The 25,397-nt window shown below is 31.9% G+C and overlaps 1 protein-coding gene across 7 annotated transcripts in view; it reads left to right on the top strand.

The window, feature by feature from the left end:
- Positions 1-25,397, top strand: part of LOC143228993 (next to BRCA1 gene 1 protein-like) — a 59,339-nt gene that overhangs the window by 16,597 nt on the left and 17,345 nt on the right. For 6 of the 7 annotated variants that reach the window (XM_076460590.1, XM_076460589.1, XM_076460586.1 and 3 more), the window contains 6 exons: positions 1,074-1,157; positions 3,376-3,517; positions 3,737-3,809; positions 12,596-12,823; positions 16,112-16,171; positions 16,413-16,553. In XM_076460590.1, coding sequence (XP_076316705.1) covers positions 1,074-1,157; positions 3,376-3,517; positions 3,737-3,809; positions 12,596-12,823; positions 16,112-16,171; positions 16,413-16,553 — 728 coding nt within the window. The remainder of the gene's footprint in view (positions 1-1,073; positions 1,158-3,375; positions 3,518-3,736; positions 3,810-12,595; positions 12,824-16,111; positions 16,172-16,412; positions 16,554-25,397) is intronic. The other variant, XM_076460588.1, reaches the window with a different exon arrangement.

Raw genomic sequence — 25,397 nt, 5'->3', positions numbered from 1 at the left:
GACAGTTCATCTACAAATTTTCTTCATCAGGATTGAGATTCTGATATACTGTGGTTTAGATTCCAACTCAACCAGTTTTCTTGCCCTTTGTGGTTGCACTTCTCCCATTTTCTGTACATACATATGCCTATTTCCACACTGAATGCAGAGTATAAATGGTATATATGGTAAAGAAGTGGTTTTGTATCCCATGTGTGTTCCCCTCCTAACAGGGGTGACATTTAGTGGGTGTTCTTTGGATGCTTTTGAAGGGTAATTATTTCTTTTCCTCTTATTGGTCCCTCCACCTATTCAATGTGGGATTCTAGTTATACATGTGAGTGGAGATAATGTACCGTATCAAAAGTTATTATTTTCATATACCAGAAAATAATTTCTAATAGGTTACTTGCCTTCTTACATGCTTTCTACCTTTCTTCTGCATTGAAAAAGTTGGTGCTTTCTTTTATGCCCAATCTTAATAATAGTTTGTTAGAATTAATTAGAGGGAGTTACTTGCATCAGGAGTGTGTGTGTCTCTCCTGTTGGTGGAGGGTTGTCATATGATGCTTTACATGTTAGATGCAGTTGAACCACATTGATTGTAGGGTAGATGGGAATTCAAGACTTGTAGCACATGAAAAGTTTTCTGCATATAGAGGCAGCACTGAATGAGAACAGCTATGCATGTGAGAAGAGGAAAGTATTTATTGGAAATTTATTTTCATTATAGCATAATAATAACTTTAGATTTCTTAAGAAAAAAAAAAAAGAGAGAGAAAAATATCTTAAAGATTTCCTTTTTCTCTATTAAATTACGAGCTTTGCCTTAGTCAGTAAGATTGAGATTATTGTTATTCATTACAATACAATTTAAAAAAAATAACTCATTTTAAAAAAGTAAGCCTGGAATTTAAATGGATTATTAAGTTAAAAAAAACTACTGAAAATGCATTTACTCATTTTCTATTAGAAATTTTCCAAATATTTTCATAATCCTGTTAATAATGTATCTAGAGTTAGCTTGGTTATGGATTAACAGCTAAAGTATATGTAGATAATATGTACTGATTAAAATGTGTGAAATATTTCAGGAGTTCAAGGAAGAACAGTTAGAAGCTAGGGTACTTGATACAACTACAGAACCACCAGCTTGGTTTGTGTCGTATATGAATCAAGTATGTATATAAAAAATATATTGATGTTCTTAAATGTGAAACTGAGGCTTATTTCAGTCATTTGTGTTTAAACATCACCGGCAATACAAAGTTACTGAGTGGTTGTATGCTAAGTGATTTTCATATATTTATGTGTAAATGTAATGTTAGATAAGTATATGAATGATGAAATAACTATAAATGTAATTATAAGCTGAAATTGAGATTACACTAGTCTTTCTTTAAATGTTCAAAATACCCTTTTGTGTTTGAAGATAAGATTTTGTCAACAGCATCTAAGAAACAAATAATGAGAGTGACCACCCATTCAAATTTAGGCAAAATGACAGTCCTGTTATTCTGAGAAGTTTACAGTTTTCCCTGAATTCTGTATAAAAGTATTTGGTATATCCTTGCAAACAAGTTAGCTTAACATCATTGCAGCACACATACTTAGTTTGTAAACAAATGAAGAGTCTGCTTTGGGTAAAGCCATTAATTTGTTGGTTGATTTTAAAAAGGGGTAATATCTCTGATATACATACCTCTTGCATAAAAAAGGAGATGGTTACCACTGTGATGTAAGTGATTACTAGTCTGTCTTAGTAATAACTTCTAGCAATCTTGTGAAACCATATCTTTGTTCTCTCACTTTCTCAGAAACCTGTATAACTTTATTTTACATTGATGTCGACAGACAAGATTTTTTTCTGTCCATTCATTTTTTTGCCATTTTTTCTCTCTTGCTACAAGGCTAAGATTTAGTTGGTACTATTAATCAGAAAAACCTTTCTACAGATCATTCTTGAAATGAACTCAGTGAGAGAAAAAGTCACATTAGAAACAAAACATTGACAAGCTTTACATATAAGAGATAAGTTCTGAGTAAATATTAATGTATATTTTGAGGTGGATAGAAGAATTCTAAAACGGTCTATAAGAACATTGTACACAGGTGATATACTCCTTGGAGCTGCACAGAGAACAAAATTTTGAAAATGTTTCTTTGCAAGTTACAAAACACTAATTGTTAATTATTTTTGTAATAAATGATTTTGTAAACAGTGTCAGATTTACTTTTTAATTAGCTTGTGAAATTTGATGTACAAATGTAAATTCAGCACTGAAAAGCTATCTTGTTGGCATAGTGGGTTAACCCCATTGCCACAGGTATCTTTTACTGCACAAGTTATGAGACTTTTCATGGGTTACATTCAGAATTTTATGAAACTATTTTTTTTGTCTATTATACCAATTAGTATAGCATAAAAACATGACTATTAATCTATATTTTAATAATATGTAAGTTTTAAGTTTTTAATTTTATAAGGCAAGATTTGTTTTTAAATCCTGAATTTCTTCTCTAAACATCCCCACTTCTCTAATTTATGTAGTACTCCTCCAAGAATTATAAAGTTAATGTAAGTTACTCATTATAATACTGTCATTGCTTAGTCAAAACATAATTTTCAAAGTATTCAGTCTGACATGAACTTTGTATGCTCTCAGACTGATATTGCTATACTACTAGGAAATATAATCTTTGTGTGAAATAGATGAAAATAATGTATAATTTTCAAAGCATGAAATCACAGTTCCGACACACACGGCAAGTCAAAACAGGAATTTATGCTGTATAATTTCCTAACATATCAAATTGTAATAAAATTTCACAAGTCACTTTGTTGGAGATGGGGAACAGTCCTGTTGTTTATGGGGATACAATGTTAAGATCTTCATTTTAAGAAATATAAATTTGATTTCTGCATGATTGCAACAGTTCTAAACAGCAGGTTTTAATCAAGTTTCACCAGTCATCGTTTCTTCTAAGTATTTGGATCTTATTGATTTTAGTCTTAAGAGGCCAAGGTCACTATTTCAGAAAATATATTTTTTCTAAACCTGATGTATAACAATCAATGAATGGAGAGCACAACAAACAATCAAAATTAATTGCATGTATGGAGAAGGGGGGATGGAAATCAGCCATTATTAGTGGCTATATGTTTTAACAGAAAAAAAAAATTAAACTTTTATCATTGCACCTAACATAACTAATTTAACAAGAATGTGATCACATAACTTTATTATCATTATTGTTAAGAACACTAAATATTTTAGTGAAACATTTGTCATTTTACTATGTGTACGTGCTGGAAAATGTATTTTGATAAGGTAGGAGAAAATGTCTGGGTAAAGTATTTAACCATTCTATTGTGGGTTTTGTTTTGTTTTTCAGCTTCAAGAAGAGTTGACTACAGAGATCACCAAGCAAGTTGTTAAAAGAGTGACAAAGTCCCTGGCTGGAGTTAGACTGAGGCCTCATCTCAATTGCCATAAAGACTCAAGTAGCTTTAGCGAAGATGATGTCCCATTTTTAGGTGAGACCTTAGAGGTATATATCAATATTTTAAGTTACTTAAGATTCGCAGTTTCAGGTTTGTCTTGTTATGCAAAAATGATATTCTGTCATTTTTTATAAACCTTAGAATACAGCAACAATATAATTATATATGTATGTCATAGGGTATTAAAAAGAATATTTTGTAACTTAGTATTATTTGCATTTCACTAATGCTTTGTTTTTCATGTTATTGTAGATGACCCAATACATGTAGGAATCATCTGTGATAACTGTAATCGGGTGATACAGGGAATAAGGTTCAAGTGTTGGTACATACATCACAAATGGTAATAAATTTCTTTTAGCATCTTTTCGATGACCAAAGGAGATACATTATTGATCCTGTCAAATACTTGCTTTAGGCTTAAGGTGGTTTCGTAGGTTCTTCCATTTCTTCATAAGTTTAAATATGACAATATGTGATAGACAGAAATTTATTTTGCTTCTTATGGTAGATATACTTGTATGAGGATAACTTCGGTAATCTTTATATTCCTTCTTCCATCTAGTTTAAAGATTTCCTTTGAAAACAACTATTACTGATTTACACCAATAGATGGCATTAATGGATGAATATATTACATTGCAATCAGTCAGATGATCCAGTTTAAAGGTGGAGACTATGTACAGTACTATTCCTATTGCATTGATAAGATCTCACATGACATATATGTAACTAATTCTTCTTATTAGGACTTGTATGCTATTTCGAACGTTTCTTTACAATTGGTGGAGTTAATATTTAGGAATGCATTCAAGTCAATCATCCCACCCACAGAAATATAAAACTAGCAACAATAAAAATAAATTGCAGCTAATAAACAGCACAGTCAGATTGCTAATCCTGAAGTTTATTAGTAACCTACAGAGAACTGTCCAGTAATATTTTATATTCTTGGTTTCATAATGTTATGATCTGTATTATCTGAAGTATAAGTTTGGGTTTTATAGATCTGGTAGTGTGTATGGTTCTTTATAATAGATGTACTTCACATGCAAATTAAATATTATATAATATAGCTAAATCTATGGTATCGAATCTGAATTATTATTACAAATTATCTAAGCTAAGTACACTACAAGTAAATAAAGTAAAACTAAAACTCAAATTATTTTATGATGTTTAGTTCAGTGATGTGTGAACCTATATAACTTCACTAGCACAGTAAATACTGTCCAGACATTTTGAATATAATAAACCTGTATTTCAAGATGGACCCTAAGACATAAATTCAAATTGCTTCAAGTGAAAAAAGTTAGCATAAAACTCATTGCACATGAAAGGTATTGCCTGGTAAGCAGTAATCAATGGAGTTTGTTACCATGTAAAAAACAAAGCCTACATTCACAATTCCTTCTTAGCTGTATTCATACATGCTACTTTCTAAACATAGTTCTTGTGCAATAAGAATTACCATTTTTTACATTGTATATATATATTTACATATTTAAAAAATACCACCTTTGTCTGCATAGTGAGATCACAGTAGTTTGTGACATCAGTTTCATTTTACATGTTACAGAAATGCCCCATTCTACACAGAATCAGGTCATGTGACCTGCATGAAGCACGTTATAACTACATTGTGTGATTAGTAGTGAACCACTGGAAACCAAAACTATTGTAGATAAATGTAAAAAGATCAATCTCCAAGAGATATATATAAAACTGGACTTTTTGAGAACCGATAAAACTCTGCAAACAATACATAATTACCTAATAAGTCGTTTCGTAAAACCACATGCTAGTTCTGTGAAAATTCAAGTGACAATATTTGAAAGATATCTTCAACATGTGTGAACTGAAGATAAATAATATAAAACTAAAAACATGAGTAAAATCTTTACATATTTATGTAGTTACGTAGTTTGTATGATTACATGAATTTAAAATTTACATTTATATATCATTATGTGTAACAACTTACAATATTTCTTTTGCATTCTTGACCATGAATTGTAAAATAATTGTTCCTGTACCAAAGGCATTTCCATCTATTTCAAATTGATGTGTAAAATTTGACACATGACAGCTATAACTATAGGGGTCATGTGTTTACCCTAACAGCCAAAGGAATGCTCCAGAAGACATAGAACACAATGTTGAAGAAGCAATTACAAATACCTGTCGTTTAGGACATATAGGTGGTAAATAAGCAAGTTTCTAAATGGAAGCCTAGCTGATGTTGCAAAACTACTCAAGTTTAAAAGTTAGGAAATCTGTAATTTTTTGTGATTGTTGTTAATTAAATATATTATTTGTAATAACACAGTGAAACAACTGCTAAGTATTGAAAGTGGTTATAAATTATTTTTGTAATGAATTTTTAAATATTTTTACGCTACATAATGAAAATTAACATAAATCCAAATTGTTTGTGAGGTTGAACTCTGTAACTTTGAAAAAAATATCAGAGTAAACAACACAGCCATGCATTTTGTGATGTGATATTGTAAAGTCTGATAAAGTGAAATGGCAAATATTTTCTAAACTTTTATGTACACTAAAAATACTTGTATTTGAAAACAACAAACATTTGTAATGTAAAGATTGATTTGTAATATAAATATGTAAAAATATAATTTGTTTGAAGGCACACACAATAATAAACACAACAAGGCCAGTGATGCCTTTATATCTCAAACAAAACATATATATTGAAACATAGGTTCAAAGAAAACTTCTAGAAGGTTGTCTGTATTTCATGTTTTTTTTTTACTTTCACCTTTCTTTTGGCCTGAAGGACATAGTTTGGCTCTTGTAAAACCATGCTTTTTGTCATCTTTGGATCTTTTATTTCTGGTAATAGTGCATGAAAATAAAACTGATCCAGTTTAGGGAGCATTTTTTTATTCCAAAAAAATGTCATCTCGATGGGTTTGTTCGATACTTATGTTGTCCATCTAATGAAATCAGAATTTTTTACCAGTTGTGGGAAGTTGACCCTGTACTTGGTTATAATATGTATGTGTACCTCTCAGTTTTACAGTATTATCAAGTAAAGTAAAGCAGAAATCTTTAATTGACAGTGCAGTCTGTAAAGGAGTTATTCCCTTAGTGAAGTTATTCACTTAACTTTAGTAATATCATCAGACCCTACTATGGCATCTGGGGAGACTGCTAAGTATCCCTTCTCTATGTCCACAACAGGCTACACTCCTGTTCTTGGTTTCCAGTTTTATGGGAGTAATCAAGTAGAGCATTTCTTTCATTACTTTTACTGTACTCTATTGCAGCTGTAAAGAAAGACGAACTATATAAAATTTTCAGTATATAGCCACATGATGTTATATCCCTCATCTTGCAAATTTCTCCAAAGTGGGAAGCTGCAAGTCATTGTTTCCTTTCTGTCTTTCATGAATAGTTGTTGCAGTGACCTTGTGTTTGTTTTTATATTTCAATTTGTTGTTCTTTTGTAACTTGCATTTTTTTTAACAAATAATTTTTCAGTTCTGTGGACTTTGGATCTGGGAAATCAGGCTTTCCTGACTGAGGTCCATTATCCTTTTTCCATTGTTACCCACAAATAGAACTTTCTTGAATATACAGCATTTCTTTTTTTGTCTCAGGAGCTAAAAGTCTTTTGCAAACCACCATTCTTAGACTCTTGAGTTTTAGCTGTAAATTTCTTTGAGAGTGCAGATAGACTTTTTGTGGTGCTGGATTTCCAGGCCAGAGTATACCTCACTGGGCCAAGTTAAAATGCTAAATCTGCAATGTATGCTCTTCTGTTGTAAGATCCTTGTTTAGATCTACAGATCTGTTTGCCACTGATAAACCTTGTCACAAGGTGCATAAAGGTCTGATAAGTAGCTTGTTGAATTGCTTATCAAAGGATGACCTTTCCGATTACTGTATCAGTAGCAGACTTTATACTGCTTATGATTTTATGAGGTATGTTATTCAAATAGTTTTGATGTCAGTTATATTTTCATGGGAATAGTAATAGGATTTGCACTTGCTGTTATCACCAAATATATGGTAAGGTGCATTCTGTAAATCTTCTTTCAGTTCATCTACATAATTACTGTTTAGTCCATTGTGCGAAATAGCTCAAGTGTTTGCATTTTTCTGCACTTTTTCCTGCTAGTTGGAATAAAGTTTTTGTGTATAGTTTTAAAACATGATTAGCACATTCCATTTTGTCTACATTTCTACTATAAGACATGCACTCCATAACTTTATTATGAACAGGTGAATTGCCATCACCAATCATTTTCTTATATTGGAGCTTATGTATCTCTTTTGATCTTTGAAATCCTTCTGCAATTATGTCGGATTCCATTGCACTAGAAGACTCATTCCAGTTTCTGTAACAAGTATGCTTGATATCTTCTCCTTTCCTTGCTGATGCTGTATACATACATAACAAAATTTATTTCTGACACCTAAGAAAAAGTTTTTTTTTTTTTGTCTTTTGACAAATAGCTCCTGCTACTAAATTAGTTGTGTATCTGTGTCTGTAGCTTCTCTTACTCCATTCTCCATCAACAATTACAGTAATATATGGAATTCCATTCATGTCCACATATCCAGCTTCTGCAGCAAGATGTCTTTTCACAACCTGCTGTTATAAGTTGCTTATGAAGTAGTGCTTCCTATGCTTAAACCAGAAAAAAAAATAATAAAAGCTCATATTGTGCAACTAACTTCATCAAATCAGCATGGAAGTTACACTGTTTGATTTATGGACAAAATAATATAGACAAGACCTATAAATATTGAAATATTTCTGTGGTTTGACATGTGTATATATAAACTTAATGAAATGTGCATACTGTTTTACCTGCTGAATATTTACCTTGTCATCTTTTTCTTCACACTTCTAAAAAAGTGTTGAAAATCAAATAGAGTACTTTCATGATAGAGCACTTCTTCCAGTTGTGAATGTCCAGCACCTGTGGCATTGAAACCCCAAGCATCAAAAACACATTGACATCGTGATGTCCTTCTTCTGGTGCATTGTCTGTTTGAAATCTCACATTTTGACCGCGTACACATTTGAATACTAAAATACTTTTTAGTACTCAATAACACTCACAGTGAAATAAAAGAGCACTGATTTTTGGTCAGTTGAACAAATATAACTTCTCACTTTGATAATGAATTGTGCAGTTTCAACAATCCATCTTCCTTTGAGTGTCTCTAGGCCAGGATCACTGATGCCAACACATGGCTGTCTTTTTATCACATACAGTAGTTCTTGGGTATCATTCAAACTGAAAAGTAATAAGGAATATATGCATTAATTTACACACTGATTCACATAAATGTACCTTTCTGAAGTAAAGTTTGTTTGTGGGTTGTCAGGTTTATCTATAAATGAAAGCCCATCTGCTGCATCTGACAGATTGCTTTCTTTTGTAACACTGTCATAAAGGTTTTGTGGCTTACCTACCTCTGTTTTTTGAAGGTTTTTGGTTTTTTAAAATTGCACCCATGATAATTTCATTTTTTTAGTCATGTTGCCAACACATGCAAAGTTCAAACTATCATAACTGGGGATAAGTGGCCACTGGGTTGCTATTTCATTACCCTCATACTAAGCATTGTCTACTCCCTAACTAACAGTGAATGTTACATGAATGACCTTCACAAGTAGTCCAGCAAAAATAAATAAGTTAAAATATGAATGAGCTGTCTCTAAAAATAAAGCCCTAAGTAACAATTCTTATATTTTATTGATGCAAATATTGCAGTACGATGGTAGAATATTTGAAAATGAGTAGTAGTTAGCTTAACTTTCACCTAAATAGCTATCCTTAGAACAGTAACTACGATGATGAAGGTAAATAGCCACAAGGTAAAGGGTTAGCCAATGGTCAAAAACAGGAAAAGCGTATTACAATATCACAAGTACAGTTGACAAGTTAGTGTTAACAAAGAGACAGGAGACATTGCTCATATGAAAATAAATACTAAAATAATTAAGGAAATATGGAACTTGACAAAAAAACAATTTATATTCTGAATCACTTTTCATAAACTGAAATTTGACTAGCTCTCACTTTGAAAAAGTGAAGGGTTTTAACAAAGAAATAATTAGCATTTTTAGACCTTGTATGCTGCAATGTTTGATAGTTTTTATTCCATAGGTATTCTATTAATGAATGATTATAGAAATCTGTAAAATACTTGTACAGTTTACACAAAGTTTGCTTCAACACAAATTTTTATGTTTGCCTACGTGAAAGTTTATAAATTTATGTGAGAAATGTTTCGCAAAATCTGTATTCAAATTTTTTTTTATGGTTGCATATGTATATGTATATATTCTGACAAAACTGTGACTTCTGTATATGTAACTATATGTATGTGTGTGTGTGTGTGTATGTGTGTGTGCATACAAAATTATGATAGAAGGTTTTGAAAGAGGGACCTTTCTTTTACAGGGTCAAACTGAGAATAAGGTATTCATCCCTGTAATGGTAATGGATAGAAGTGCAGAACTTTTCATAAGTGAAAGTATCAGACTCCATCAGTGCAACTGATGATAAACTAAGAATTTTGAGCTTACTGCCATCTTAGCTTCAGTGCATTTTCTAATGGCATTTTTTAATTCATCTCTTTTTAAATGGGACAAAGTGTGCATCTTATAACATTTTTTAGAGTTAGTTTCAAAATTTAATTAAACTACTTTATTGCTAGTGTGTGTCAATAAGCACTTGACATCAAAACAGTTTATAATTTAAATTTCTATATAATCAAAGTTTCAATTTCTAAGTCCAAAAGGAAATGTTTAAATAAATTCACAGTTTTCTCTTCCCTTTCTTGTATGATCATTCTGTGCTCTGAATTTCTCACTTTGGTTTTTCTCTCTACTCTTTTATTAATCTTAGAGTGTCCAACTAGTTAGACTTGTACGATAAAGATTGGAAATACAGATTACAACATTTGAACATCATGTCCTCTTACTTCACTAAAATATCATTAAATGTTGGTGTGTTTATGATTGTGTGACATTGCTGTTGGACATGTTTATAACCAATAGAAAGAGAAAAATTGAACATACTGCCTTTATACTTTCATTTGCTTGAATTAACAGAAGATGACAGTTCCCAGCAAATAATGTGTTTTGAAAAAAGTCGGTTCTTTGAGCAGTTAATTTTTTAAATCTGTGTATAGTTTTACCAAAGAGCCAGTTAAATAAAAAGTTTGACATTCTTTTTTGTGTCTGATATATTTTTTTATGTTCTGAAATACATTTTAAAACAAAATGAATTTTGTGGACAAACATGTTACAAAAAAAGCAGTCTTATCAAAATACATTCTTGAGTACAAAAAGGCATGTAGCTAAGAAACATTGTCAATTTCATGTTTTTATGTGTAGTTTTTAGTTATTGATGTATTTTCTAACAAAAATAACTGAAATGTAAAAATTAAAAGCTTATGTCAGATAAGAAAACTTAAATAAAAAATTTACATAAATCAATTTCTCATCATCATTTCATGATGAACCTGTGATCTATATTCAGTTTAGTATCATATAATGTAATTTTATATTTTGTTTAATCTCTCCTTTTTCCTAGCAGGTGATGTATTAGTTGTCACAGTACTAAAGAGATTATTCAGAGTGCAGTTATAAAACAATAAACTTAAAGCATATTTCAAGAGGCTAGAAAGCTTAAGCTGTTCCATAAATAATTAATTAATATGATCTGTAATCATTCTAATTTTTTTTTAATTTGATTTTAATTAACGTTTTTCTTTTTCACTGTAGATTGATAAATTTGCTGCAGTTACTGTTAAGGTAGAAATGAAATGTACAAATTTTACTGAAAAACTCTTTATATTAATTTAAGAGATTTTAGCAGTTGTGGAAATTAAAAAAGGAAATTATAAGATGAAAGAGTTTTTATTTTTTAGCATGAGAATTACCTTTTTCTTAGACTGACTTAGTAAAGGTTTAATCATAGATGAATCCTCAGTAAAATACTTTATTAAAACATCAGATTTTTTTGTGTACCATAGACTTGCATTGTTTATTTAAAGGTTGTTAAAATTTAAGAAACACTTAGTACATTTATAATTTTATGGTTACTTGGTGGTAACCAAATGGCTAACTTAGGTATAGAGTTAATATAAAAATAAGCAACTAATCAATATTAGCATTTTCAATTATTCTAGTAATCTAAATATTACAGTTTTGATTTCTAATTATTATTTTTGATTAATTAAAAGTTGTACAGCTTAATCTGTTAATGTTAAATTACAATAAATAATCAACTAACTGAAATTGTGTGTGATTAAAGAGCCAAACAATTGTTAACAAATTCCATTAATCACTAGAGTATTATGTTTTCTCAGCTTAATTTGTTTCAGGAAGGCATGAATTATTTCTGAATTCTCACACTCAGGATTCCTTACATTTATTACTTTTTTTCTCTCAACATCTATAATAAAATTAATGGCTGTCTGAAAATTCTGCATTTCATAAAGTATTACTGATTGTCATTCATTTGAAACCATACATTTTTCTTAATCATTAGTGTTTTTTCTTTGTTTTTATTTTTACTTTATTAACTTATCTATAACCCAATTTATTTGTTTCTTGAGAGGAAGGATTTTTTAATCATAACTAAGATGGTATTTAATATAACTATAGAATGTTACAAAGATTCAGTGAGACTATTTTCCTAGTTATGCCAATAACCACAACTCTGCTGGCATGATGTCTGATGTGATATTTTGGAACAGGAGTTCAAATGAAAATGTTGCATTTAAATTGTGTAATATTTTTTATAATGAAAAAGTATGTCTTTCTTTGACAGAAATTAAAAAAAAAGATTTTAATGTACAAACTATAATTTTTGGTAAACAGTATTGAAAAAATGGTATTAGTTTTGGATTTCTTTATCACAGATGGTGTTGGGTATGTAATGGTGAGAAAAGGGATTAAAGACTCTCATAAATTCTGAAAAGTTTTGATTAGATAGTTTGAAAAACCTTAGAACTTCTACAGGCTGAACTCCTATTTATTTTTATTGCTTTTTTAGTTTCAGAAAAAACAAAAAAGCTGAAGTTGCTTATGAATGTTATCTTTCAAATTTCCAGGAATTGTTCAAATTATGATCTATGTCAAAAATGTGAAACTCTTCCAAGTGTCCACAATGAGGAACATATTTTTTTGAAAATTAAGAAACCTAGCAATCCTATAAAGCTTCCTCAGAAGGTGAAGAAGAAATATCTTTGTAACAAACAGCAATTAAACTCTCAAAGTGATGTGGATAGTGTGGACCCAAGCATCGTGCCTCATGTTCTTGGATCTATTGCTAGAGGAAAGTGAGTTGTTGTTTGTTAGATGAAACATTGTGTAACAGTACAATAACTGTTCCGAGTTTCTTTGGTTAAGGTTATTAGAACTGTTAGGGTTATCTTATGGCAATAGTGAAAAAGAGATAGATGATAATTTCTTATAAAAATTAATTTAGTATTGAAAAAAAAACACGGTAATCAGTCCATTTCTGTGCATGTTTTGATAATAACATACATAAATCAGTATTTTTTATTGTTAATTATATCCACATGTTAGTAAGTATGTGTGGGTGGGTTATATTTGGCAAATATGTTGAAAGTTAGCATTTAAAACAATTTTGGCAGCAGCTATATTTAGGTCTAATATGACAACGTTATAAGGAAAGCATAGTATAAATGGAATAAAATGAATCTTTTTGCCGTATAATGATGGAAGTGGAACACTAAAAGTTCAAATTCTATCTTATTTTTATTTTTACTGAACAATCCTTAAGAAATCAAGTAATTAAATATGAAGATTTATAACAATTCATCCCCTTATTTAGTAAATATAACACATTGCATTAATGAGTTAAAAAAGGATATAAATAGATGACATAAAAAATGTTTTCCAAAATGATGACTCACTAGAAATGCTACTTCTCTTGCACATCTGCCTAAACATATTTGTATGTCACTAGGCTTGAGCTAACTTTTACGTAAATTTGTGTTTAACTAGAACTGCACTAGTGCATGAAGAAATCATCAATAGGATGGTGACATAACCTTGATGCACAGTAACTCTCCCTATGCACTTGCACTTATGATACCATTTTTTTTTTTAGTTTTTGTTTCAAAAGTATTAATTATTATTATGAATTTAAGTGACAGTGACTTCAACTCTGTTCTGTGTTTGTTGATGATGTTACAAATACAGGTTCTATTTGTACTGTGAATATTGAAGCTTATTGACTGTGCAGAATGTTTATACCATTGTACAGCATATTATGAGATATACCGTGCTTGTTAGGCTTTCTTTTACCATTTGTTTGGCTGACGTCACTTCCTTTTAATTTGAGATTGAACAGGAAAAATATGAATTTGATCACCTGTTCCCTCTCCTTGGGTTTGCTTTGAGTACCTCCCTATTGGTAAAGGAAAATCATCAATCTTTCACACAGTTTCAATACTTTATCCCTGGTATGTTCCTTTCTTTCTGTGTTGTTTGTGTCTTATAATTCTTCCTGTTCTCTTCTCCATGATCTTATTCTCAAAATTATTAAATGTTTCCTCTCTCTCCTGACATTTGGGTTCATGGTGATTATTTTTTCCCAAACAGTTTCACACCTATATCTACATGCCCATCCTCATTGCCTTCCTAATTCTCATGCCCTAGTTTATAGCCATTTTTTCTTTCTCTTTCTAGATTATAAGTCTATGGGATCTTTGTTATTTGTTTAGTGATCAGACTTCTTGTCTTCTGTTTCACTTTCTTGTGTCTAGTTTTTATGTCTGTTTTATTCTTGCTACCTTCCCACCCTACACCTTTTCTCTGAAGCAATTATTATGATCTACAATGGTTTTCAGAGGAGATTTATTTCCTTCTTTTTATTAGGATAGCCCATAACATCTCTGCTGTCGAATTCATCACATATCTAACCAGTAATTGTCATGTTGGGTTGAGCCTATTGGGCACCTGTCTGTCTCAGCTTATCACTCTCCTATACCAACAAATGGATTATTCACATTCTCACTCATTGTTTTTATTTCTGCTTCTTCACTATTCTCTTCCTACTTCCTTTTCTCCCTTCTCCAACCCATCTACCTTTGGCATGTTGAAGATGCAGTATAAGATATTTTAGCTGAACATGTCATCAAGAGAGTATATGTCTCTTCTTTGGGGTTTCAAGACAACTGGAAACTGGCATCTAGTAAACAACTTTATATCTTAACCAATTTTAGTTGGAGAATTTCTTTCCTTTCCAGTGGTCCTTTTCACTTGGGCTCTGGATGACCAAAGATAATGTGCTGAATGCCTTCTTCCACATCCCAAATGCCTAGCTTTCCATATCTTTTCTGTTAATTGTCAATCAGTATCATGTCTTTCAATTCTGTGCTCTTCCCTTAGGCATAGCATTGGTGTCTTATATATTCAGTTGAGTCAAGAAGTCCTTTATTGCTGCATGGACAATTGAGCTCTCTTAGTCCATTTCCAAGAGGTATCTTCTCACATCACTCTTCTGTAGGGAGATACATGATCACCCATTGCACTGTATCAAATAATAGACATTTCTGACTAGTGGTCTGATAGGGTACTCACTGCTTCTCTGGATCTTTCAAATACAAATTCTTCCCCTCCTCTTCTTCAAGTGAAACATTGGAGACACTTATTACTTACAAGTTTCTTGTTACTGGGTTAGTGGACTATAGAGAATCCTCACTGGTTGGGTGGTGATGATACTATCAGTTTAGTATGGATCACTCCTTAGCTAATGTGCCATTTTTCTGCAATCAGTGTCTGTCTGGTATAGTCAAGGTGAGCATGCACCACACTAACTGATTTCATCTACACATTAACTCACTTACTGCTTAACTGCTTGGTTGGTCATGACAACAGATCACCCATTCTGTTCTTGCAATGCTCCAGAGATTTTGCCCTTTCCTCCCCATTTGGCAGAGCATACCCTACTCATCTCTTCCACAGATGTTCCCATGTGTAACTCCTGCCATTAGTTGTCACACTCCATGGGCTTTCCTTTTGGGCACTTTCAGAAAAGAGTTCTTTTATGTTTAATATTTATGCTATCCCCTCCACTTATTTAACATGGAATTATAGCATTCCTGTGTATAGAGGTGAGTTATTGTGTCAGAAGTTGACATTTTTTCTAAATTGAAAATGTATTTCTGATAGATACTTACCTCCACAGACACTGTTAACCATCTTCCCTACTTTCAGAACACCTTTTTGTCCTTGACTCATCTAAGAATGAAGTTATTACAATTGCAAGTGTGTAGGGTGAGTTCATGCACATGGAATTTGTATCATCCTCCTATTGGTGGGAGGTAATATTGCATGATGATGTAGTCATGCACCACATGGTTCATATTAAATATGAATTTAAGTCAAGTATAGTGGTATGCAAATCTTATAGGCAGAAGCAAAAAGGAAGTAACATTCTTGTGTGTTGAGGTAAGGATCTATTGGAAATATGTTTTCAGATTACAAAAAATGTTAAGTTCTTGAGAACATTAACATGTGTTTTCTGGAGCAGTTTATGTGAGAGAGTGCCTACCAGTTTCATATATGATAGAAATAAAACTGTCTCATTTATACAGTGTTCTCAGCAAAAAAGACAAGAAGGTTTTTAAAATGATAAAGAAGCTGGAAAAATACAGGTAAATAATTTGTTTTATGTTACAGAGAGAAATTTAAGTATTTATGCTTTTATTATAATATATTTTTGCAGTATTTTGAAAATTGTTACCAATAATGATATTATTTGATTTATTTGAGCTTAAAGTAGATGGCTCTCTTTGAAATTTCCACCTGTACCATATAGTCAAAATTGAGTGTAATTTTATAATTATTTAAACTGTGTGTGTTCAGCTTGGTCTTTCTTCAATGCATTGATAATAGAACCAAAGAGCAAGGCCGAAACCAAACACATTGTTCGCCTGCAGCCATTTTGTCTACTCCAGGGCCTTATGTACCGAATATTACTCCTGGCCCCTTGAAGCGAGACAGATCCCCATCCTCAGCTCACATTCATTGTGTTGAGTAAGCCAGCTTTCTTATGTTCTTTGGTTTGGCTAACTCTGCTAAGAGGTCATGAAGTAGTTGTGATTTACAGAGAATTGATTGGTGCTTTAGTAAGCAAGTTTTATAGCAGAGTTGCAAAATAATTCATATAATGTATAAAGTAAAAGAATTTGTATCTTAACTGATAGACTAGGGAAACATTTGTTCAAATTTAGGCTTGTCTGTATTTACATAATTGACATAAAATTCTTATTACAGTTAAAAGGTTTAAAAACATTTACAGTTAATTAATTTTGTTTTTCTCCATTTTGATTTTGTGAACTTCTTTCAGTGCTGGAGTATCTAAGACATTAGAAAGAAAACAAGACTTAGTCTAACATTAGATCATCACTGAAATGTTTAACACTCTTGCCATGGGCAGGTCAAAGAGCAAATGCTACAACTTTTATACAAATTTACATTGAAGAAGTAACTAAACTACTTTTACGTAGAAGAGCTGACCACATGTTTGGAAACTACTTTATTATTATGTTATATGAATACATTTTGGACCTCAAAATGTACTTTATAAATAAAATTTTTATGTAAGATTTAAGTTCTGAATTTTGTAATGGTGTATATACAAAACCTTCAGTCGTAATATGAGAATAGTGACATTTGCTCTCCAGGTCTTCCCTGTTTTTCCCCTTGAAAAGTACAGAATTTATTATAAAGTACTTATAATTTAGATATTACTGAGGCAAATAATGAATTTTATAGCCATTAACCTTGTTTGTTTATGAAGCCATAAAGTTAGAAAATCAGATTAGCTTACCATGACAGCCTGTAACATCTTCTTTTTCAGCTATTGCCACTAATTCTGTCTGATGTTTAATACTCTCTTATTAATAACTAATAGAAAGCGAAAGCTTTAATCTATCAAATGGTTTGTTATGTTATATTTTCTGCACAGCTATCTGTTTCCCTTTGTGTTCAAACTTTATTCTCCCCAAGAAACACATAAGTTTAACTGAATTTGTAATGGCTCTTATTGCATAGTTAGAAGGCCAGAAAAATTGATAGTTTAAAGGACATTATTTCTTATTACATTTTATTTTTCTATGTTTTTAGGTACATTATTTAATTAAATGAAAAATTAGGTTACATTGACAGTCAACAGCAGCAAAAAAAGACCCAATTAAGTTCTGTATGTGTTGTTTTTCACGTGTATTCTTTAGTTAATATTCTTAAAGTAACTAATATATAAAAATCAGGAATTTGTTGGGTTAGATGAAGTTAGGTTTGGTATGAGAAATAAAAAATTATAATATTAAAATTATTCAAAGTTTGCTCATGTGTAACTCATGTTAAAATTTAAGTAGAAACAGATGTACACTGTGACAAACTTTATGCTATTTAGACTAAACAGTAGTAGTTTCCTGTCACAATTAGCCATCGTTCTGGAAAAAATAAAGGGTAACTTAAATTTATTTTGTATTTTTTATGATGATTATGAGGTCAGTCAAACTGAGCAACCATTATAAAGTTTTTCTCTTATAAAGAGAAGCCTTATAAAGCTAGAGTAGAAAGAAAAAGTAAAATATAAAGTTTTACTAAAGAAAATACATGCAAATTGGTTAGGAGGTTTTAGAAGTTACGAAAATGACATTTGACAATTTACAGATGAAGGAAAGTATGTTTAATCTTAACATGAAAAATACTTTGGAGCAGTCAAAACATTGACTCTGTGTATTCATGGAGAAAGTTTTAGTAAAAATAGTTCATTAAAAATTCTGTTTTGTTTTGTATTGCATACAAAAGACTTGTAAACTTTAGTGATTGCTTGAAAACTTTTATAAAGTTATACAAAATTTATTAAAAGTTATAGCATGGACACTAAAGGTAAATTTGGGGTCACAAACTTGGTGTGATTGACTGAGTCCATAGTGAGAGAGTTAATTACAGGTTTTGCACAGGTCAGGAATATCTTAGAAAACCAAAGGAATTTGTAAATGGGTTCTTCATTAGTGAAAGCCCTGGTAAAGTAGTGATTTTATTAAGAGTTCTTTGAAAAGTTCTTGAAATTTTAAACCCATCCCTCTAATATATCCCTTATTTTTATTGATGAGAGGTTTTTACCATTGTGTTTCTCCCAGTTTCACTAAAGCCAGTCACTAGAAAATGACTTACCAGCATTGATCAGTGACATGCTTTGAACTGTGTAACTATCTGTAATCCAGTAGGTGTTGTCTGACTGTTGGTGGTATGATACTGTTAGCTTAAAATATACTGAAGATACATTTGTTGGAAATCTAATATCATAAAATTGTTGATAGCATAATGAATATGGGCATTTCAGAATTGTCCTAATTGTCTTCAGCATTAACACTTCAAAATTAATTAACATTGTTTAACAATAAATGAACCACACTATTTCCACATTCAATCCTGGTTTAAGTCTGATGGTCCATAGGTTTTCCTTTATCTGTAGTTTCTCTTGCTTGTTTGCCCTTACAAATATTTTAAATAGTCCTATAGGCTCATTATATTCATTTATCACATATTTCTTAATATTTGAAACTTGTGTGTATTTCTATATAAACTACTAACCACATATTAGTGGATCCAATATAATGTATAGAACATTTATGATGTTTATATATCATGTTAAATGTTTTAATGATAGGTATTTGATTCTCATACCTGTGGAGAAACTTTAATATGAGTATAGGCTTAAAAACACATCACAGTCCAACATGATGACATAACTTGCATAACTGGTTTCTAATACAATTGGCCTATTTATCTGTGTGGCAAAAGTGTGTTTGGTGACATTCCAATTGGCTTATGTAGAAAGAATCTTATCATTTAAATAGTTATGAATGACATGATTTATAATGCCTGTTTCAAAGGCATTTTCTCAAACAAGTTTCCTGATATTTTGTTCTCTTTATAAAAGGAGGCTTACTGGTTAATTTATATATCTAGTGAACCAATATTTTATCCAGATTTTTCTTAAAAGACAATGGTATAAAACCTGTTTTTGTGCTCAAACTAATGAAAGCCTTCTAATTAAGAATTTCACATTGAACATTTATTATGAAAAGTGATTTAAGAATGGAAATTGGTGGATTTTTTTATGGTTTACTGTGAAATTTACATTAAGACAACTATATGATACTATCTCTACAAAAAGGTAACATGCAAAGTTTTTAAGGTTGCCTAACTTTTACAACATAATGATGTTGGCTGGAAAAATGTTCTATGTTTAAACCAGTTTATGAAATTTGCCACCAAGTAATAAATTTATGAAACGTCATTTTAATATATGATTTCATTACGTGAATTTATGGCCTTATCTCATGGTATGCTAGTATGTGATACATGTTATTAATGTTATTTATATTTGTTATTAACTGTTTTGTTTGGTAGGTAAAAATACACATCATAACATTTTACTGAGCTACATTCAAAATGTAATTAACCATCTTTATTATCAATGTATACAAAGAACTGTGGCATCAAAACATAGTTAATAAAATGAATTTTAATATTAAATAAGTTTTAAGTTCTTAATTTTGCAAGAAAAATGTATAGAAAAAATCTTCAATCTACCCTAGAATGAGAGTTATGGCATTTGGTCTCTTAGATTCTTCCCTCTTAACCCCTCTGAAAGTACAGGTGATGTATAGCTAATATAGGTCCCATAGTAACATTATCAACTTATTTATATATGTGTTTGTCAAACCTATTTGAACATATCCTTTCCTATGAACAGCTAAACTGAACTAATTTTTAGTAATCTGTTATAAGTTTTCAAGATCTAGGGAAGAAATATACTTTACTGTGTAAAGTACTTACTATAATGTAGACATTACTGAGGCAAATCATTATTTTTATAGCCTTCAATCTTATTTGTTTATGGAACCATAACCTAGAAAGCCAGCTCTGCTTTCCATGACCAATCGTGGTTTCCTATTACAATTTGCAGTCATTCTATAAAGAAAAAAGGGTGATTTAAATTTATATCTTAACCTTTTATGACAGTTACAGGATCAGTCAAATTGACTGATCCCATTTAGAATTAGGGTGGAGAAGATAAGAGAGAAATTATAAGATTTTTTCTGAAAAAGAACATTTGATATTTATTTAGATTTTGAAAATTATGCAAATAAGGTTTAAAAATTTTCTGATGAAGAGAAGTATATTTGATTGATTTTAATATAAAAATCACTTTGCACTTGGAGCAGTCAACACTGACTCCATATATTTATAGATGAATTTTCGTTAAAAATATTTCATTAAAAATTTTGATCTTTTGAACTTCTTTTTTAGTTGAAATATCTTCCCTGAATGTAATGGCACTGCAAAATTCTCAGGTGGAAGAGGAAATACAAAACATTCAAGGAAGATGCTTTAGCCTGTCATCAGGATTCAAATCCTTTTTGTGGATTCTCAACTGTTGAATTCCTTAACACTACTTTGGGGTTCAGACCCAGATACTTCAGCTCATTTTTTACATGCTCAGTATTCTTGCCTTCATTTATCTTTAACTTCATTCCTATGTTATCTCTTTACCATTCATCTTTTGTCCAAGGCTATCTATTGTTTCTCTGAAGGGTTTTCAGGGAATGGTCATTCCATTTTGTTGTCCATGTGAGCCTGTTTATTTTTCTACATTACCATTCACCTTTTGTCCTTGGCTATTTCAAATTACTTCTGAGGGGTTTTAAGGGGATTGCTGTTCCTTTTTGTTGTTTGTGGAAGCCCACTTGTCTCCTTAGCTCTGTCGCTTCACTCTTGGATTCTGTATTGTTTGGATTAGCTGGGCATAGATGCCCTTCTGATTTGGGTGTGTTTGCCTTCCCTCATGTTTAAGATTTACATATGGCTCCTTGTTTTTATCATTCCATTTTTGGAGATGTTCTTAAGGTCTTGAAGTCTCATGTGGAGGCTGTTCATCTCCATTCTTCCATATCTTCCCTTGCTTCTCATCTGTTCCACTCTTCCACTGCTCCTGTTCTTGTTTCTTGTCACTCTCTTACTGTTTTCTTGCCAGTTCCTTCTACCCAAGTCTTTGAGTAGATTTACTTGCAGGCTTATTAAATTCAGAGTGCTCTCATTCTGGTCAGATTGGTTATCTCATTCTTTAATTCACAAGATTTCCAGTGGCTCTGTTCTCATTTGGGTACACCCAAACTGGAATCTTTTACTGTTCATCAGCAAACAAAACTCTCTCCTTTTTGGTTTCTTGTTCTTTATCCTTCAGCCTTAGCAATGGATGTGTTCATCTACAACTGGAAGAATTTGTTTATTTATGTTTATCCTCCCATTTGTCTTCTCCCTTGTATACTGTCCAACATTCAATTTATTTCCTGTCAAGTACTTCTGATAGCAACATTCTGGCTGGCTCAGACTTAGTTCCCATTACTTTGGCCCTTCCAGTTACCATCACTTTTATCTCTTCTTCCCTCTCCATTGTTTCATCATCTTCATGCTTGCCAGTTTTATCCATCTGTATCTACACTCCAGCCTTGTGTGGCTTTTGTATCTTTTCTAGCCAGGAAAACCAGTTTCTCCACTTAAATAGCATTCCTTATTTCATGTTCTGTGTGTATCAATGTAAATGGCATGTTTTTTGCCATTGGTTACTATGTAGTGACCTCATTCCTTCCTACTACCTCCCCCATACCTCAGACTTCTCTTGGTCATTTCACAGAGGTTTCTCTGTGTCAACCATTGGAGGCTATCATGCTAACTTACCTTGTAACTTCCATTTTCTGAGTACCACCATATTTTCTCCTATCCAATCACATTTCTTTTCTTCCAATCCTTCTGGATCCTTCATCTTCCTCAACTCCTCTTTCCTTCCAGATTGGTATCTTAATGTTGTACTACATTCTCTTTCTTTCCTTTCCCCTTTTCCCTGTACCACCTTACCTTAAAAGTCTATTTCCTTTTCCTTTTTGCTTTGGGACATTGTTACTTGGATGTATTTACCAGTTATGTCCCACCTATCTGTTACCACAGCATCTGTGTTTTTTTTTTTACCCAGATAAGGCCTTCCTTTCCAAAACTTCTGCCACTCATGAGGGAATTTCATCTTTGCTCCTATTTCCCTAACCTCCATTTCACATTTATATTTCTGCAGTGATCCAAGCTGCCTCTCATATCCAGTCTGTATTTTTTTATGTTTCGTGATGCACATGGCTTCCTTCCACAGTTTCCGTTCCCAACTCTTTACTGACTGGAATTTCCATTCCCATGGACCCTTCCCCTGATTACTTTAACAAGTTGGATTTGTCAATTAATTAGTGTGGCAAACTCTTGTTTATCTGTCTGTAACCATCCCCTCTTCCATTTCTATCATCTCACCATGTCCCTGATAGCTAGTTTTCTTTGTCTTTAGGAGAAGATCATCCTGCTGCTATCTTACATGATATAGCACTATGAGTAGGTAAGTTACCTTTATTTATATTTTTTTTTTCTCTCGAGTTCCTTGTCATTTGTTTCTTAATAGTAGCAGTTGTTACCTGTTCAGGTATACTTATTTTTAATTCCACACACTATATGGTCCTTTAAGATCTATGATACACAGAGTTGAGATATGGTGTTCTGCAAGATTATTTGTAGTTTCATCCTTATGATGTTTTGCATCAAAAATAAGTTTGTCCCAGACTGTAAACTCATGAACTGTCATAAATGAATTAGAACAGTATCATTGTCCATCCTTACCAATTCATAAATCGACAAAATCAGGATTATTCTGCTTTTCAAAATTGTGTTACCGGTCACTCATTACACTGTTATCAGTGCTGTGTACCTCAAAACTCTCCAGTGCATTTTCCACTCTCCTGTTCTTGTGAAGTATGAGAGTCCTTATCACTTACTAGTTCCTAGATGCTGGGATGGTGTACCATTAAGAATTCCTCCCGAGTATGTTCTGTTCTACTCAGTTGAGGTTAGGTAATGGTGTTCTACAGATGTAGATAGTGTAGAACACTTCTGCTATGGCATGGATTATTTTTCTTGTTGCCATCTAGTTATGAACTGGAGATTATCCACCAGTGATAGCAGTTCACCCCTCTGGTTGGACCCTTTGTTCTATTGCTGCCCAGACAGTGGTTTTTGGATAGTCTGGTTTTGGATTAGACAGGAATCAACCAACACAAGTTCTCACAAGTAGGGTAAATGGTACAGGACCTCCCTCCTGCTGAAGGATGAATGAATCATTTCCAGCACTGCTGTATTTAGATAACGTTGATCTTTCACATTGATTGAAGTCCTCTGATTTTCTGTGGGACTGGACAATTCAATTATTGTCCCAATGGCTTTGTGATTTGTGAGTTGATCTCCCAATTGCAGTATGGCATGCCAACATCATTTTACATTAGAGACACTTATGAATTTGATTTGTTGAGGACCTCATCCTTCCAAGGACTGGAAAAGTCATTCTCAGTCCCAATGGTTTGAAGGTAAAGTTGATATTTCTATTGGTTGAGAATCTTCTCCTTCTGGAAACTAGGTGTATATCATTCCCTGCCCTGTTCAACGGTTGTGGATGGAATTGATATCCATATTTCACTCCAACACTCTATAGCCACTCTACATTGTGGGCAAGTTTAACTTCTATTGGTTGAGAACCTTCTCCCCTTTACTAGAGACTGGATATATCACTTCCAGTTCTGTAACTTTTTCGATGAAGTTGTTTACTTGGCTTCATCTAGACTTGTCCTATCCTCACTAAGTATGGGGTACTTTCTAATATTTATCATCTGAATCTATTCTCAATCTGTCTAGCAACACTGTTTTTCTTGAAGGGTTAAGAGTATACCTGGTTCAGAAGTGATGCAGTCTCCCACAAGAGTATTTCGTCTTTACAGAGATTTCATTCTCCTAGGGCTCTCTTTATTTGCATTCTGATGGCGACTAATTAAGCTAATATAATGATGGTCTCTTCACAAAATCAGGTGGTATTCTAATTTTTGTGTGTGAAGAATTAAGGTATTGGAAGTTTGTTTTACTGTACAGAAAATGTATTTCTAATAGATACTTCTTACACTTCCAACCTTTCCTTCCCACTTCTAGTATTTTTGTTCATAGTACCTAATCTTGAAGTGAGGATTAGACTCTGTAACTCAGGGAGATCTTGCTGCATGAGGAGTGTGTGTTGTGCTCCTATTAGTGGATGTTTATTGCTTTGATTATGTATGTACTACAGTACAGCTTAACCATGTTAAGAAAATGGGGTTGGCAGGAGTAGTGAGGTTGGTGGTGAGTGAAAAACCTGATTATACAGAGGGTAGTAATAATGAAAAAAAGCTTTTATGTGAGAAGAGATAAGTATCTATTGAAAATTCATTTTCTGTGTAGGAAAATTATAACTTTTAATCTTCTCTTGATAATTAGCAAGTTTAAATTGTAGTGTTTTTATATTGTATCACATAACTTGCATATTTTATATTACAAAAATAGAGATAAAAAGGCATATGACATTTATTATTTTTATATTGAAGAATTTGAATACTCTTAATTGTACTGGTAGTTAATCTGTCATGTTTATTTGGTAACGTTCAGTGTACTGCATTGAAAAGTTCCTTATTACTGAAAACATCAACTATTGGAAATTGCTCAATGAATTTCAATCTTTTTAAGTTATTGTTCATAAGTGCAAGTCTTTACTATGAAAAAAACTTACTGATGTACTTCTGCCTGACCTTTGTAATAGTAATGTAATTATTAGTTATTTACATGAAGTTGCTAAACTGTAGCATGTTCATGTCTCAAGTTTTTATTATCACAACATACCTGCCTTCTTTGTCAGGTTTAGTTAAGCAGCCAGGTTAATGCAATACCATAACTATAAAAATGCTTTATGTTAAT

The sequence above is a fragment of the Tachypleus tridentatus genome, chromosome 10, assembly GCF_004210375.1.
Source record: "Tachypleus tridentatus isolate NWPU-2018 chromosome 10, ASM421037v1, whole genome shotgun sequence".
Classification (NCBI taxonomy): domain Eukaryota; kingdom Metazoa; phylum Arthropoda; class Merostomata; order Xiphosura; family Limulidae; genus Tachypleus; species Tachypleus tridentatus.
Note: the sequence above shows the minus strand (reverse complement) of the source record. Positions and strands in the feature narration are given on the sequence as shown.